This window comes from Neoarius graeffei, chromosome 11 (genome assembly GCF_027579695.1).
Source record: "Neoarius graeffei isolate fNeoGra1 chromosome 11, fNeoGra1.pri, whole genome shotgun sequence".
Lineage (NCBI taxonomy): Eukaryota > Metazoa > Chordata > Actinopteri > Siluriformes > Ariidae > Neoarius > Neoarius graeffei.
Window position 1 is genome coordinate 82,929,332 of NC_083579.1, and position 18,029 is coordinate 82,947,360.

The 18,029-nt window shown below is 42.4% G+C and overlaps 1 protein-coding gene across 8 annotated transcripts in view; it reads left to right on the forward strand.

Annotated features, from left to right (window-relative positions):
• Positions 1-17,454, forward strand: part of LOC132894679 (zinc finger protein 260-like) — a 414,543-nt gene extending 397,089 nt beyond the window's left edge. For all 8 annotated transcript variants that reach the window (XM_060934821.1, XM_060934823.1, XM_060934817.1 and 5 more), the window contains 3 exons: positions 8,606-8,673; positions 8,844-9,022; positions 13,268-17,454. In XM_060934821.1, the coding sequence (XP_060790804.1) occupies positions 8,606-8,673; positions 8,844-9,022; positions 13,268-15,372 (2,352 nt within the window). In that variant the 3' untranslated portion in view covers positions 15,373-17,454. The remainder of the gene's footprint in view (positions 1-8,605; positions 8,674-8,843; positions 9,023-13,267) is intronic.
• The last annotated feature ends 575 nt before the right edge of the window (positions 17,455-18,029 follow it).

Sequence of the window (18,029 nt, forward strand, 5' to 3'; positions counted from 1 at the left end):
ATGACCGAAATAAATAATTAAATCTAAAATAAGCAGATGTTGCACTGGTAGGATGGCGTCCAATTTCGTTGTACGATATGCAATGACGCACTTTTATATTCAAAAGCGGAGCTCTCCGTCTCATAATTTCTCCTTCCACACACACTTGCCACATTAGTTCACTACCCGTCAAGTTTATTTTTGAACATCAACATGCTTCTAGGATACGTTGCATAATCACGGTCACCTACTTCTACGTTTGAGCTGAGAGAGATTTCTTTCACAGCTACCCTAACTTGCAAAAGAACAGGTAGCTTTTCCTCTGGCAGCAGTTATTTAAAAAAAAAAGAGAGAATAATAGTGTTTCCCTCAGGATAAAGTTAAATGTATCAAACTGGTGCACTTTGAGAGCAAAATTAAGAGTTTTAGATCTATGAAGACCTTGCACAAAACAATTTTGTGCTTTAGTAATTTAAGCATAAACACACTGGTTGTATCGATATGAATGGTGATGCCACAGCAAAAAGGCCACACCCGCAAAGCATGGTTAAGGAGTTTAACAGTTCATAAACGATTAAAAAAATGACTAGAGCATACATTTTAGCCCTCAAAGAAATGAAGCAGAAGTGGTTACCTGTGTTTAACTGGTTTTATTTATTTTTTTAGAAAATTTAAAATATTGAATAGAGAACATGCAGAATAATTTCATTTTAGCCAAAAATAAACCTATTTTGAACTCTGGTTAGAGCATGCACTTGTGTTTTGAATGACAAATACATGCTACCGGATGTGTTAGCAGCTTTTCTAACTCAAATAAGCTAAAACTCTACAAATTTAACCGTGCACTGTTTTAAAGCGAGGAGATGAGAGTCGGACATGCTGATGTTAACGTTCTCTAAGCTCAAGTTTGATGAATGCTAATTATCAATGCTAACTTCTCCATTGATGTTATCTGTTTGCTGTTTCAAACTGATGACCATCGTATTGTGTTTGGACTAGTGGATGACTGGAGTGGACACTTAATGTTATCAGTCTCAAATCAAATGATGTTTGTGTTCTGAAAATGCTTTCGTCACTCACTACAGTCTAGGTAACTCATGGAAAACACTGTAATGAGCGTTGCCTCACGTTTTTTAAAAAAAATTATACAATTGCCTGTCTGATTTACCTATCTGTTTTAATAATTATTTGACAATCTGCTGTAGTGCAAGCTGGGTCAAATTTTGCAAATGACCTTCTAGCCCATCATAATGTGTGTGACATTCTTCATAATCGATAGCCAACTTTTAATTTGGTGTGCCTTGACATTCTGATTTGACCTTTGATGTGCTTCAGCCCCAACAAGCTTGGAAATCTCTGGTACATATGATAGTCAGTTATGGTTGGGCAAGTTACAGCAGTTTTAAATGAACATGCAGCCTAGCCCATCTCTAAAGTCCTTCCCGCTCCATGCAGTCAGGCGCATTGGGCGGCACTGACCTTCGTTTCCATAGCCCTCGGCCTCTCACCTATACAGCTAGGGTTACAGGAGGGCTAGTCCTCTGGTAACCGCGAGAGGCAACAGCCTAGTCTATAGCTATGTTTTAATGTCCATTTTAAGCTCTTCATTCTGGTCCTTGAAAATGGCATTGCAGGCCAGTTCAGGGTGCTGATGCCCAAACAGTTTGTAGATTTATTTATTTTTTTTAAACATTTGGAAGCCTATGCCTCTAATGCCTGGTTTGTTTGTTTTTTTGGCCCCTCCTTTAATTTTTGACCTTTCCATGGCTTTTGTTTCACTGCTGCACACTGCTTTTGCATTAGTGTAGAATGTTAATGTGCATTAGCTAACTTGGTTGTGATTGACCGGTGAGAACACGTATGCTGTCATGTGAACCTGAAATGACAGGCCCACAGAGAGGGCTAGTAAAAGCACGGCAAAACAAAATCTCTGTTCATTATGCCCTGACGAATAAACGTGACCCAAGATAGCTGGTTCTGTTTAGACAGTCATCCTAGCTTACTTCTCAAGGGAATTTTTACAGCTAGGGGAAATATCCTGAGCAAAATCCATTCCAGTATGTTGCCTTCCCTCTTTTTCACGTTCCTGGCCGTAGTTGGGAAGCGGGAGTGAATCCGGTTTGCTAGACTCGCTCACTTCCCTGCTCGCATGGCTTTCATAATGCTCCTGGATTCTAACGGGTATATGAGTCAGGACACACACACGGCATTGGTCTGAACAAAGTAACGTCTTCATATGAAAATAGCGCTCATCACCATTACAGTCTTTGCTAACTCCACATACAGTGCTCAGCGTAAATGAGTACACCCCCTTTGAAAAGTAACATTTTGAACAATATCTCAATGAACACAATTTCCAAAATGTTGACAAGACAAAGTTTAAAATAACATCTGTAACTTTATAACGTGAAAGTAAGGTTAATAATAGAACTTAGATTGCACATTTTTCAGTTTTACTCAAATTAGGGTGGTGCAAAAATGAGTACACCCCACAACAAAAACTACTACATCTAGTACTTTGTATGACCTCCATGATTTTTAAATGACAGCACCAAGTCTTCTAGGTATGGAATGAACAAGTTGGCGATATTTTGCAACATCAATCTTTTTCCATTCTTCAACAATGACCTCTTTTAGTGACTGGATGCTGGATGGAGAGCGATGCTCAACTTGTCTCTTCAGAATTCCCCGTAGGTGTTTGATTGGGTTCAGATCAGGAGACATACTTGGCCACTGAATCACTTTCACCCTGTTCTTCTTCAGAAATCCAACAGTGGCCTTAGATGTGTGTTTAGTCATGTTGGAAAAGTGCATGACAACCAAGGGCAGGGAGTGATGGTAGCATCTTCTCTTTCAGGATAGAGCAATACATCTGTGAATTCATGATGCCATCAATGAAATGCAGCTCCCTGACACCAGCAGCACTCATGCAGCCCCACATAAGGACACTGCCACCACCATGTTTCACTGTAGGCACCAGGCATTTTTCTTTGTATTCCTCACCTTTGCGACGCCATACAGTTTTGAAGCAATCAGTTCCAAAAACATTTATCTTGATCTCATCACTCCAGAGTATAGAGTCCCAGTAGTCTTCATCTTTGTCAGCATGGGCCCTGGCAAACTCGAGGCGGGCTTTTTTTGTGCCTGGGCTTTAGGAGAGGCTTCTTTCGTGGACGGCATCCATGCATGCCACTCCTCTGCAGTTTACGCCGTATTGTGTCACCAGAAATAGTCACCCCAGTTTGGCTTTCTACTTCTTTAGGTAACTGCAGTGAACTTGCATGCCAATTTTCTTCAACCCTTCTCATCAGAAGAAGCTCCTGTCGAAGTGTTAACTTCCGTGGACGACCTGGACGTCTCTGTGAGATGGTTGCAGTTCCATCTTTCTTAAATTTTTGTACCACTTTTGCTACAGTATTCTGACTGATAAGTAAAGCTTTGCTGATCATCTTGTAGCCTTCACCTTTGTGGTGTAAAGAAATTATTTTCTTTGGGGAATTCTGAAGAGACAAGTTGAGCATCACTCTCCATCCAGCATCCAGTCACTAAAAGAGGTCATTGTTGAAGAATGGAAAAAGATTGATGTTGCAAAATATCGCCAACTTGTTCATTCCATACCTAGAAGACTTGGTGCTGTCATTTAAAAATCATGGAGGTCATACAAAGTACTAGATGTAGTAGTTTTTGTTGTGGGGTGTACTCATTTTTGCACCACCCTAATTTGAGTAAAACTGAAAAAAACGTGTAATCTAAGTTCTATTATTAACCTTACTTTCACGTCATAAGTTAAACATGTTCTATTAAACTTTGTCTTGTCAGGGGGCGTCGTGGCTCAGGTGGTTAAGGCGCCATACCATGAATGCGGGCAACCCGGGTTCGATTCCGGCCCGAGGTCATTTCCCGATCCCTTCCCGTCTCTCTCTCTCCCGCTCATTTCCTGTCTCTACACTGTCCTATCCAATAAAGGTGCAAAAAGCCCAAAAAAATATCTTAAAAAAAAAAAAAAAAACAACTTTGTCTTGTCAACATTTTGGAAATTGTTTCTGTTCATTGAGATTGTTTAAAATGTTACTTTTCAAAGGGGGTGTACTCATTTACGCTGAGTACTGTAACTTCTGCATAGTGACAAAACCAGCCATATGCTGGGGGGGAATCCGGCTGAACCCCTGCTGCAACAGGCCCTCTTAAAACTGCAGGGCATATTTCACAAGTACCATGCAACATTCAGGAGGAGCGAATCCAGTGCTTGGGGAAGAGCTACGACAGTGCCCTGAAGGACAGAGGGAACCTCGAGGACACCTCAGCCCAACTAAAGGAGTGGCTGAGGAGAATCGACAAGAGTTTGCTGCTGGGCAGGTTCAAGGTATGGTGCTTCCAGCATGGCATCATACCAAGACTCCAGTGGCCATTTCTGCTTTATGACTTCCCACTAACCAGGGTAGAAGCAATGGAGAGAGTCTGTAGTAGGTTTATCCGGAAATGGCTGGGTGTCCCTCCAGCGTTTAGCTCAGTCAACCTCTACAGCAAGTCATCAATACTCCATTTACCATGCTCCTCCGTCGTTGAAGAATTTAAGGTAACCAAGGCAAGGGTAGCGTGCACGCTTTTACTCTCCAAGGACACAAAAGTCAGACATGCAAGCACCGCTATCAGCTGCGGCAGGAAGTGGAAACCCCTGGAAGCGGTGAAGGAAGCAGAAGCCTACTGGAGGCATCAGGAAATCTTGGGCACTGTGTGTCGGGGACGTTTAGGGCTCGGCAACTACAGCGTCAAGAGCTGGGCGAAAAGCAGCACATTAGATAGAAGGGACTTGGTGGTGCAAAGGGTCCGGGAGACAGCCGAAGAAGACCGTCGTATTAAAGCGGCGGGGCTGGGCTCCCAGGTGCGTTGGATGCAGTGGGAAGAGGTGCTCGAGAGGCCACTGTCTTGGAAAGAGCTGTGGGCTACTGACCAAGGCAAGCTGAACTTCCTGCTGCGTGCTGTGTCCGATCTCCGACCCACACCAAGCAATTTGAAGATCTGGGGCAAGGAGCAGGAGGCATCTTGCAGTCAGTGCGGCGCCAGCCTCTGCACACTGAACCACATTTTGACCAGTTGCCCAAAAGCTTTCGCGTATGGGCGCTACAGGTGGAGACACGACAAAGTCCTCACCGAGGTCGCCAAGTGGGTCGAATTGCAGAGAGGCAATGTCAACAAACAGCCGCCAGCACCACCAAGATTCACAAGCTTCCATCTAGAGGGCAGCAAGGTTCCGAAGGGAAAAAGACCCAACAACCTACCGTCTCTGCTGCACTGTGCAACAGATTGGGAGCTGCGCGTGGATCTCAAGAAGAAGCTGGTCTTTCCTCAGGAGGTCGTGGCAACTACCCTCAGACCGGATATGATCCTTCTTTCTAGGAGTTCAAAGTCTGTCATCCTAGCCGAACTCGCTGTTCCCTGGGAAGACAGGCTAGCCATATCCCACCAGGCAAAGAAGGCTAAGTACCAGGACATAGTGGAAGAGGCAAGCCTTGTCGGGTGGCATGCCACCCTCTATCCAATCGAGGTCGGCGCTCGGGGTTTCCCCGCAACATCGTTGCACAGTTTCCTGCAGAAGATTGGGCTTGATCCCAAGCAACTGCGGAAGGCCATCAGGGAGATAGCCACAGTGGCCGAAACTAGTTCCAGGTGGCTGTGGCTGTCAAGGAATCGTAGCTGGACCCCTTCTGCAGGTGAAGGCTAACTCAGCCTTTGCTGCCCCACTCAGGAGAGGTGTACAGGTTTAGGGGCGAAACACCTGTGACCCTGAGATGTCTGCTGAGGATGCAGAAGGGGTCCCTAGGAACACCACAACATTCCACCAGTTTGATCTTTAACTTTCACATCCTTAGTTGCTCCTGCAGTCTCTGCTTGTAGCAAAGCATCTTCGGTGTTTATTTCATCCTAAGTTAAACAGATGTTATATTAAACTTTGTCTTGTCAACATTTTGGAAATTGTTTGTGTTCGTTGAGATTGTTTAAAATGTTACTTTTCAAAGGGGGTGTACTCATTTATGCTGAGTACTGTAACTTCTGCATAGTGATAAAACCAGCCATATGCTGGGGGGGAATCCGGCTAAACCCCTGCTGCAACAGGCCCTCTTAAAACTACAGGGCATATTTTACAAGTACCATGCAACTATCTGAGGAAATTATGATTAAAACATTGATAGACTAAAATTGAGTTCCATTGATGAAATCTTGACCAAAAAAAAGATTAAAATGTAACTACTATTTTCAGGACACAAGACTAAAAGTAAATTTATAATCATTTAAATTAAAGATGAACACTGCTACACTGAACTAAAACAACAGTGGCGCCCAAATAAATATTACTTGTACAGATAAAAAATATTTTATATAAAACCCATTTAGAGACAGAACTGACTTTTAAAGTTGTGTATTTTTGTAGCTGTCTGTTTAGAGACCAAAACACAAGGGACAGGTAGATATTTATCAGAGAGGTCTGATTCACAGCACAGTTTTGCCATGTCAGAAGTAAAGCCTTTTATGAGAAACCTTTCCTTTGCCTAAACTCTGATAAAGCCTTGCCTGCATTTTCCTATAGTTACTAAATTCATCTTGGAGCTTGTCAGCTGTTTTGTGAATCTTACAATACAGTCAAAAACCTTTAATTCAGCCTTCATGAGGCTTAATAATATTGGCATGAGACATTGTTCTTGTTTCTGTAAACCTCATTTAAAGCCATATACAGTGGGGCAAAAAAGTATTTAGTCAGTCACCAATTGTGCAAGTTCTCCCACTTAAAAAGATGAGAGGCCTGTAATTTTCATCATAGGTATACCGCAACTATGAGAGACAAAATGAAAAAAGAAAATCACATTGTCTGATTTTTAAAGAATTTATTTGCAAATTATGGTGGAAAATAAGTATTTGGTCAATAACAAAAGTTCATCTCAATACTTTGTTATATACTCTTTGTTGGTAATGACAGAGGTCAAATGTTTTCTGTAAGTCTTCACACACTGTTGCTGGTATTTTGGCCCATTCCTCCATGCAGATCTCCTCTAGAGCAGTGATGTTTTGGGGCTGTCGCTGGGCAACACAGACTCTCAACTCCCTCCAAAAATTTTCTATGGGGTTGAGATCTGGAGACTGGCTAGGCCACTCCAGGACCTTGAAATGCTTCTTACGAAGCCACTCCTTCGTTGCCCGGGCGGTGTGTTTGGGATCATTGTCATGCTGAAAGACCCAGCCACGTTTCATCTTCAATGCCCTTGCCGATGGAAGGAGGTTTTCACTCAAAATCTCACGATACATGGCCCCATTCATTCTTTCCTTTACACCAGGGGTGCCCAAATTGATCCATAAAGGGCCATGTGGCTGCAGGTTTTCATTCCAGCCATGCAGCAGCACACCTGATTTGGCTCATTCAATCAACTGAACTGTCTTCACACAGTCAAATACTTGCAGCCACACCCACCCTTGATTAAAGGGTGGGTGTGTCAGTTGATTGAATAAGCCAAATCAGGGTGCTGCTGCATGGCTGGAATGAAAACCTGCAGCCACACGGCCCTTTATGGATCAATTTGGGCACCCCTGCTTTACACGGATCAGTCGTCCTGGTCCCTTTGCAGAAAAACAGCCCCAAAGCATGATGTTTCCACCCCCATGCTTCACAGTAGGTATGGTGTTCTTTGGATGCAGCTCAGCATTCTTTCTCCTCCAAACACGACAAGTTGAGTTTTTACCAAAAAGTTCTATTTTGGTTTCATCTGACCATATGACATTCTCCCAATCCTCTTCTGGATCATCCAAATGCTCTCTAGCAAACTTCAGACGGGCCTGGACATGTACTGGCTTAAGCAGGGGGACACGTCCGGCACTGCAGGATTTGAGTCCCTGGCGGCGTAGTGTGTTACTGATGGTAGCCTTTGTTACTTTGGTCCCAGCTCTCTGCAGGTCATTCACTGGGTCCCCCCGTGTGGTTCTGGGATTTTTGCTCACCGTTCTTGTGATCATTTTGACCCCACGGGGTGAGATCTTGCGTGGAGCCCCAGATCGAGGGAGATTATCAGTGGTCTTGTATGTCTTCCATTTTCTAATAATTGCTCCCACAGTTGATTTCTTCACACCAAGCTGCTTACCTATTGCAGATTCAGTCTTCCCAGCCTGGTGCAGGTCTACAATTTTGTTTCTGGTGTCCTTTGACAGCTCTTTGGTCTTGGCCATAGTGGAGTTTGGAGTGTGACTGTTTGAAGTTGTGGACAGGTGTCTTTTATACCGATAACGAGTTCAAACAGGTGCCATTAATACAGGTAACGAGTGGAGGACAGAGGAGCCTCTTAAAGAAGTTGTTACAGGTCTGTGAGAGCCAGAAATCTTGCTTGCTTGTAGGTGACCAAATACTTATTTTACCGAGGAATTTACCAATTAATTCATTAAAAATCCTACAATGTGATTTCCTGGATTCTTTCCCCCATTCTGTCTCTCATAGTTGAAGTGTACCTATGATGAAAATTACAGGCCTCTCTCATCTTTTTAAGTGGGAGAACTTGCACAATTGCTGGCTGACTAAATACTTTTTTGCCCCACTGTATTGATTTTGTGGATAAAAAAAAAATGTAAATGTGGTATTTTTCTACAGGTATACAGGAGCATGCAGTGTGAAGAATACATCGATGCCAAAAGTGAGACGCATGTGAATTGGATGAGGTGAGCAGTACACTAGCTGTTGGGTTGTTTTAGTGATTTGATTTTACAGCTCCTCATTTGTTGGAAGAACTTTATCTTCATGTCATTGATATTTCCACCATGCTTTCTCCAAGTCTGTAACTCTGATGTAATTTTTTACCTTTTTCTGAAACGTTGCCTCACTCTTTTAGGTATGTGAATTGTGCCCGTAATGAAGAAGAACAGAATCTCGTGGCATTTGAGTATCAAGGGGGAATTCTGTATCGTTGCTGTCGATCCATTAGCCCAGGACAGGAGCTCTTGGTGTGGTATGAAGAGGAGCACACCAAAGAACTCAGTCCTGCACCTACAGGAACAACCAGACAGCAAGGTGTTACTTTTGTCTAAGAGGTTATAGATGTTATTTTCTGCATCATTTCGTGATGTTTCTGAGCCTACCAGTGTTTCTGGGATGAAAGCTGTTGTACAATGCAGTCTGCAATAACTAGAGCATTCCCCAGAGAACTCATTGTGGCCTGTTCCACCAACCAGGTAGGTCTTCTTGATCATATGACAATGACCAACCAGAGAGGGTGAAGTCTATCAGCTTCCTTTGAGACACGTGAAGTCCACCCACTGCATATCTTGCTATTGCAAAACTGACTACAGTGGTGCTTGAAAGTTTGTGAACCCTTTAGAATTTTCTATATTTCTGCATAAATATGACCTAAAACATCATCAGATTTTCACCCAAGTCCTAAAAGTAGATAGAGAACCTAGTTAAACAAATGAGACAAAAATATTATACTTGGTAATTTATTTATTGAGGAAAATGATCCAATATTACATATCTATAAGTGGCAAAAATATGTGAACCTTTGCTTTCAGTATCTGGTGTGACCCCCTTGTGCAGGAATAACTGCAACTAAACATTTCTGGTAACTGTTGATCAGTCCTGCACACTGGCTTGGAGGAATTTTAGCCCGTTCCTCCGTACAGAACAGCTTCAACTCTGGGATGTTGGTGGGTTTCCTCACATGAACTGGTCGCTTCAGGTCCTTCCACAACATTTTGATTGGATTAAGGTCAGGACTTTGACTTGGCCATTCCAAAACTTTAACTTTATTCTTCTTTAACCATTCTTTGGTAGAACAACTTGTGTGCTTAGGGTCGTTGTCTTGCTGCATGACCCACCTTCTCTTGAGATTCAGTTCATGGACAGATGTCCTGACATTTTCCTTTAGAATTCACTGGTATAATTCAGAATTCATTGTTCCATCAATGATGGCAAGCCGTCCTGGCCCAGATGCAGCAAAACAGGCCCAAACCATGATACTACCACCACCATGTTTCACAGATGGGATAAGGTTCTTATGCTGGAATGCAGTGTTTTTCCTTTCTCCAAACATAACGCTTCTCATTTAAACCAAAAAGTTCTATTTTGGTCTCATCCATCCACAAAACATTTTTCCAATAGCCTTCTGGCTTGTCCACGTGATCTTTAGCAAACTGCAGACGAGCAGCAATATTCTTTTTGGAGAGCAGTGGCTTTCTCCTTGCAGCCCTACCATGCACACCATTTGTTGTTCAGTGTTCTCCTGATGGTGGACTCATGAACAGTAGCATTAGCCGATGTGAGAGAGGCCTTCAGTTGCTTAGAAGTTACTCTGGGGTCCTTTGTGACTTCGCTGACTATTACACGCCTTGCTCTTGGAGTGATCTCTGTTAGTTGACCACTCCTGGGGAGGGTAACAATGGTCTTGAATTTCCTCTACTTGTACACAATCTGTCTGACTGTGGATTGGTGTAGTCCAAACTCTTTAGAGACGGTTTTGTAACCTTTTCCAGCCTGATGAGCATCAACAACGCTTTTTCTGAGGTCCTCAGAAATCTCCTTTGTTCATGCCATGATACACTTTCACAAACGTGTTGTGAAGGTCAGACTTTAATATATACCTGTTCTTTAAATAAAACAGGGTGCCCACTCACACCTGATTGTCATCCCATTGATTGAAAACACCTGACTCTAATTTCACCTTCAAATTAACTGCTAATCCTAGAGGTTCACATACTTTTGCCACTCACAGATATGTAATATTGGATCACTTTCCTCAATAAATAAATGACCAAGTATAATATTTTTGTCTCATTTGTTTAACTGGGTTCTCTTTATCTACTTTTAGGACTTGTGTGAAAATCTGATGATGTTTTAGGTCATATTTATGCAGAAATATAGAAAATTCTAAAAGGTTCACAAACTTTCAAGCACCACTGTATATAGTAAACCACAAGATATTGTTGTAGTTTTATTCATCATGCCCAGTTTAACCAGAAGTAGTGTAAAATGCATGCCCTGTGGATCCCAAGTGGCACAGCAGAAAAGTGTTGTCCCCGTCATCCTCCCCATCATCCAGATATTGCCACTTTCAAATCCTGATGACGCCACAATCATCTGTGTTTGGGAGCTCAAGAGAGCAAAATTGTCTGGGCTCTCTGGGAGGGAGAGATGGCATGCTCTCTCTTCTCTGCCCTGTCAGTTACACTGGCCAGTCTTGGGTGTGTGAGAGCACATTTAATAGGAAGTAAGTGGATTGGGCTTTCGTCCGAGTGTGCTTTGCAGCCCCCTGACATTGTATGAGTAAAACGTGGTCAGCTGGTGTTTCTTGTCTTGGAGGAAGCACATGATAGCCCTCCCTGGTTGGTAGCTGTTATGTGATACTGGAGAGGAGTCTGATGGGTGGAAATTGGCCATGGCTAAATTAGGGAGAAAATTGGGGAGAAATCGGGGGGATGCCCTGTCACAGCAAACACATAATATAGGATAATGTCAGACCTCCCCATATTACAGAAACACTGGGGCGCGGCATTATAATACCTTCAGTGCAATATAACCAGCTGGCTGGAAAGAAGTTAGTTGAACACACACATGCAGTGTGTCTGAACCAAGCAAAGTTGTTAATTGGATAATGCAGATGTCAGTCAAACCCATCAACCATTATACAAATCAATTGCAACACATTTGCTTTATTACAGGAGCATATGTGATGGTTATATTATCAAGCAATTTAACAAGCAATAACAATTTTAGTATTTTTATGGAATTCAATAATTCTAAGGGGAAGTCATGGCCTAATGGTTAGAGAAACAGCTTTGGGACCAAAAGGTTGCTGGTTCGATTCCCCAGACTAGCAGGATTGACTTAAGTGCCCTTGAGCACGGCACCTAACCCCCAACCGCTCCGGCAAGAGTGGTGGCGTACCTTGTGTCTGATTAGCCAAAGAAAAACTGATGATGTGATCATCAGTTCGGGCATTGAACCCGACCAACTGAACTGAATAATTCTACAAGAGTCATACCATGGAGAACTTATCTCTTTAATTATGTTAAATTTTAGCTCCTTAAAGTGCATATCACGGGTAAATTCAGGAGCAAGATCAATGTAATTATCCTATTTTATATTAAACTTTGGTCAAATATCTATAACATTCTGCATTCTCTGAAATGTTTTTTACCTTGCGCAATACCAGAAAAATTCAGTTGAAATCAAGCCATTTGATGCGAATCGGTCCGCCTCTGGAAAAACTTGGCATTTGAATTTCCCGGCAGACACTGATTTTCGTGATGTCGCATTTTGTTATTTTATTTTTTTCTGCTGTCGACAGATGGTTTTGTGCAAAATTACCCTTCTGGATGAGTGTGTAAAGGGACATACTTTTCATGTATAAAATAAATAAATAGGTCCAGGATATGCACTTTAAACTCTTGCAGCTGAAGAACTTCAACATGTTAAGGAACAGACAGTGTCTGATGAATTAACGAACAATTAAACACATGGAGGTTTGGTTGCTTTAGTACTACAAATCACACCGTGGCATTCTTCAAATACTGCAGTAAGGAAATTCCTACTGCTGCAGACCTACTTGAATGCCATCTGAACCGATGCAGTGTGTCCCTTTTTATTTTTTATTTTTATATGCCTACATTTAAATTAAATGACTATTGTTATATGTCTTAATTTATGGATGTTGGCTTGCTTTCATCAATTACATTAATATGGGGCTTCACAAAATCCCACAAAACTTAATTTCATGAAATTAGTGTGTAATTGAAATTAATAAGTGTTTTAAACTTGACAGCCTAATCCATATAAAAAATCCAGATAGAAAATACAGATTTGCTTGTGTAAATGCTACTAGAAACGATTTGCAAATAAATCTATCCATATCCAGTTTGATAAATAAGGCCCATTTTTGGATCTTTTAGAACCTTGAATGTGAGGGCCGAGTTTCCTTCTCAATCCTGGATGAGATGTAAATAAGGCGAGGCTTGCCATTACCTAGACTTGACATGATGTCCAACAGGAACCAACAACTCCCCTTTGGTCGCTCAGACCCACGGGGCTATGGCCAATGCTGTGCATAGCTGCTGTTCCAGGACCTTATTGAATCTCCCAGTATTCCAAGCTAGAGGCTGCTATATCTTAGTCCGCAACCTTTTGTTTTTGTCTCAGTCTTAATTCATGTAGAATCTTGATTTTCAGTAAAAGCACTGCTTACATTGGGTTAGTGTTGTTATATTTTATAATCTTGTTGCATTTCATGTTCAATTTGTTATTTTTGTCCTTTCATTTCTCCAGAAGTAAAGAACACTCTGCTGCAAGTCTTTTCATGCTCCACATGCCCTCGTTCCGATGCATCTCCAATTTACCTCGACAAGCATATCCAGAGATGCCACTATGAAGAGTACGTGAGACTGCGAGAATCAGGAGAGATTAAATATAAGCTTCAGATCCCCTCCAAATGCTGCAGTCGTCAACCAACATCAACTGATATTGTCCATTCTGATACTTCCCATAATGATATACAGAAGGAAATTCACCACTGCTCAGATTGTGGAAAGAGTTTTAGTTATCAGAATGCACTCAAGACACACCAGCGCATTCACACAGGGGAAAAGCCGTATCACTGCTCACAGTGTGGGAAGAGTTTTACTCGTCAGAGTGATCTCCGACGACACCAGCGCATTCACACAGGAGAGAAGCCGTTTCACTGCTCACAGTGTGGGAAGAGTTTTACTGAACGGAGTCATCTCCAAACACACCAGCGCATTCACACAGGAGAGAAGCCGTTTCACTGCTCACAGTGTGGGAAGAGTTTTACTGAACGGGGTCATCTCCAAGTACACCAGCGCATTCACACAGGAGAGAAGCCGTATCACTGCTCACAGTGTGGGAAGAGTTTTACTCGTCAGAGTGAGCTCCGACGACACCAGCGGATTCACACAGGAGAGAAGCCGTATCACTGCTCACAGTGTGGGAAGAGTTTTACTCAGCGGAGTGATCTCCAAAAACACCAGCGCATTCACACAGGAGAGAAGCCGTATCACTGCTCACAGTGTGGGAAGAGTTTTAGTCATCAGACTGCTCTCCGACGACACCAGCGCATTCACACAGGAGAGAAGCCGTATCACTGCTCACAGTGTGGGAAGAGTTTTACTCATCAGCGTAATCTCCGACTACACCAGCGCATTCACACAGGAGAGAAGCCGTATCTCTGCTCACTGTGTGGGAAGAGTTTTAATCAGCGGAGTGATGTCCAAACACACCAGCGCATTCACACAGGAGAGAAGCCGTATCACTGCTCACTGTGTGGGAAGAGTTTTACTTATCAGAGTACTCTCCAAACACACCAGCGCATTCACACAGGAGAGAAGCCGTATCACTGCTCACAGTGTGGGGAGAGTTTTAGTCATCAGACTGCTCTCCAACGACACCAGCACATTCACACAGGAGAGAATCCGTATCTCTGCTCACAGTGTGGGAAGAGTTTTAGTCATCAGACTGCTCTCCGACGACACCAGCACATTCACACAGGAGAGAAGCCGTATCACTGCTCACAGTGTGGGAAGAGTTTTACTCAGCAGCGTAATCTCCGACTACACCAGCGCATTCACACAGGAGAGAAGCCGTATCTCTGCTCACTGTGTGGGAAGAGTTTTAATCAGCGGAGTGATCTCCAAACACACCAGCGCATTCACACAGGAGAGAAGCCGTATCTCTGCTCACTGTGTGGGAAGAGTTTTACTCAGCAGAGTAATCTCCAAACACACCAGCGCATTCACACAGGAGAGAAGCCGTATCACTGCTCACAGTGTGGGAAGAGTTTTACTCATCAGAGTCATCTCCAACAACACCAGCGCATTCACACAGGAGAGAAGCCGTATCACTGCACACAGTGTGGGAAGAGTTTTAGTCATCAGACTGCTCTCCAACAACACCAGCGCATTCACACAGGAGAGAAGCCGTATCAGTGCTCACTGTGTGGGAAGAGTTTTACTTCTCAGAGTGATCTCCGACGACACCAGCGCATTCACGCAGGAGAGAAGCCGTTTCACTGCTCACAGTGTGGGAAGAATTTTACTCATCGGAGTACTCTCCGAACACACCAGCGCATTCACACAGGAGAGAAGCCGTATCACTGCTCACAGTGTGGGAAGAGTTTTACTCGTCAGAGTCATCTCCAACGACACCAGCGCATTCACACACGAGAGAAGCCGTATCACTGCTCACTGTGTGGGAAGAGTTTTACTCATCAGAGTACTCTCCAAACACACCAGCGCATTCACACAGGAGAGAAGCCGTATCACTGCTCACAGTGTGGAAAGAGTTTTACTGAACAGCGTCATCTCCGACGACACCAGCGCATTCACACTGTGTGGGAAGAGTTTTACTCAGCAGAGTAATCTCCAAACACACCAGCGCATTCACACAGGATAGAAGCCGTATCACTGCTCACAGTGTGGGAAGATGTTTGCTTGTTTAGTTACATTTAAGACCTTCAAGTGCACTAACTCAGACATTGCATGATTTAAAGTTGTCAAATTAAATATGGTTGTTACAGTTTTGGCTGAAAATGACCTGTACTTTGAACTTTATTGTTCATGTTACACTGGTCACCAATTTTTCAGAAGTTGTCTGCTTCAGAGATGAAATTGGCTATTATGAAATTTGGTGTGTCGAATTAGAAGTGACAGTTAATCAGCTGATTAGCTATGGCTTCCAAGATATTTTAAATTTTATACTTACAGTTAGGTCCATATATATTTGGACGCTGACACAAATTTTGCTTTTTTTTTTTTTACCTGTTTACTGAAACATATTCAAGTTATAGTTATATAATGGACATAAAGTCCAGACTTTCAGCTTTCATTTGAGGGTATCCACATTAAAATTGGATGAAGTGTTTAGGAGTTTCAGCTCCTTAACATGTGCCACCCTGTTTTTAAAGGGACCAAAAGTAATTGGACAATTGGCTCAAAGGCTATTTCATGGGCAGGTGTGGGCAATTCCTTTATGTCATTCTCAATTAAGCAGATAAAAGGCCTGGAGTTGATTTGAGGTGTGGTGCTTGCATTTGGAAGATTTTGCTGTGAAGAAAATATGCGGTCAAAGGAGCTCTCCATGCAGGTGAAACAAGCCATCCTTAAGCTGCGAAAACAGAAAAAACCCATCTGAGAAATTGCTACAATATTAGGAGTGGCAAAATCTACAGTTTGGTACATCCTGAGAAAGAAAGCAAGCACTGGTGAACTCATCAATGCAAAAAGACCTGGACTCCCACAGAAGACAACAGTAGTGGATGATCGCAGAATAATTTCCATGGTGAAGAGAAACCCCTTCACAACAGCCAACCAAGTGAACAACACTCTCCAGGAGGTAGGCGTATCAATATCCAAATCTACCATAAAGAGAAGACTGCATGAAAGTAAATACAAAGGGTTCACTGCACGGTGCAAGCCACTCATAAGCCTCAAGAATAAAAAGGTTAGATTGGACTTTGCTAAAAAACGTCTAAAAAAGCCAGCACAGTTCTGGAAGAACATTCTCTGGACAGATAAAACCAAGATCAACCTCTACCAGAATGACGGCAAGCAAAAAGTATGGCGAAGGCGTGGTACAGCTCATGATCCAAAGCATACCACATCATCTGTAAAACATGGCAGAGGCAGTGTGATGGCTTGGGCATGCATGGCTGCCAGTGGCACTGGGTCACTAGTGTTTATTGATGATGTGAGACAGGACAGAAGCAGCCGGATGAATTCTGAGGTATTCAGAGACGTACTGTGTGCTCAAATGCAGCCAAACTGATTGGTCGGCGTTTCATAATACAGATGGACAATGACCCAAAACATAAAGCCAAAGCAACCCAGGAGTTTATTAAAGCAAAGACGTGGAATATTCTTGAATGGCCAAGTCAGTCACCTGATCTCAACCCAATTGAGCATGCATTTCACTTGTTAAAGACTAAACTTCAGACAGAAAGGCCCACAAACAAACAGCAACTGAAAACCGCTGCAGTAAAGGCCTGGCAGAGCATTAAAAAGGAGGAAACGCAGCGTCTGGTGATGTCCATGAGTTCAAGACTTCAGGCAGTCATTGCCAACAAAGGGTTTCAACCAAGTATTAGAAATGAACGTTTTATTTAATTTGTCCAATTACTTTTGAGCCCCTGAAATGAAGGGATTGTGTTTAAAAAATGCTTTAGTTCCTCACATTTTTATGCAATCATTTTGTTCAACCCACTGAATTAAAGCTGAAAGTCTGAACTTCGACTGCATCTGAATTGTTTTGTTCAAAATTCATTGTGGTAATGTACAGAACCAAAATTAGAAAAATGTCTCTGTCCAAATATTTATGGACCTAACTGTATGTACATTGTGTAGATCGTAATGTTTTAAGTATAAATTGTAAAACTAGGTCTCTTCATGTGTTTATGGTCGGTTTACATGATATTTCACCTGTTCTCTTTATGTAACACTAGGAAATCAGCAAAAAGTTTATATAAATAAAATGTATTATGAACCAAATTGCAAAAACCAATTATGTATAAGTACTGAATAGGTTTAGTACTTATTCTGTGTGTACACAGTGGGTTTTTATTTATTTATTTTTTGGCAGCTTGTCTCTTGTATTCATGAAACGGAGCATCTCTTGTCAAGCAAAGACTTGATCTCGAGTGCATAGCACTGTATGAATTTTTATTTTTTGAGCTGATATAAGACCAGTTGGTTCAGCAGAGTGATGTCAGTTGACTTATGAATGCATCATCAGCGACTTCTAGGAATAACCTAATGTCATGTATGATGCAATACCGGCTTCAGATTGCATCATTCATTGTTTTGCCAAAAAAGTAAGTACTATCCAAACCCACTCATAGATTTATTCATAGAGCCAATCTTGAAAACGAGCCAATGAACAATTTTAAGTTTCATTTTCGTTCTCAGCGATCCAGAATTAGTAAAGTTTGACTATGTTTATTTCAGAAGCATTTTGGCTGTAGACCAGTGTTCTATGACTGTTTTAAAATCTGTAACCTTATAGTGATGTTTAAAATGAGACT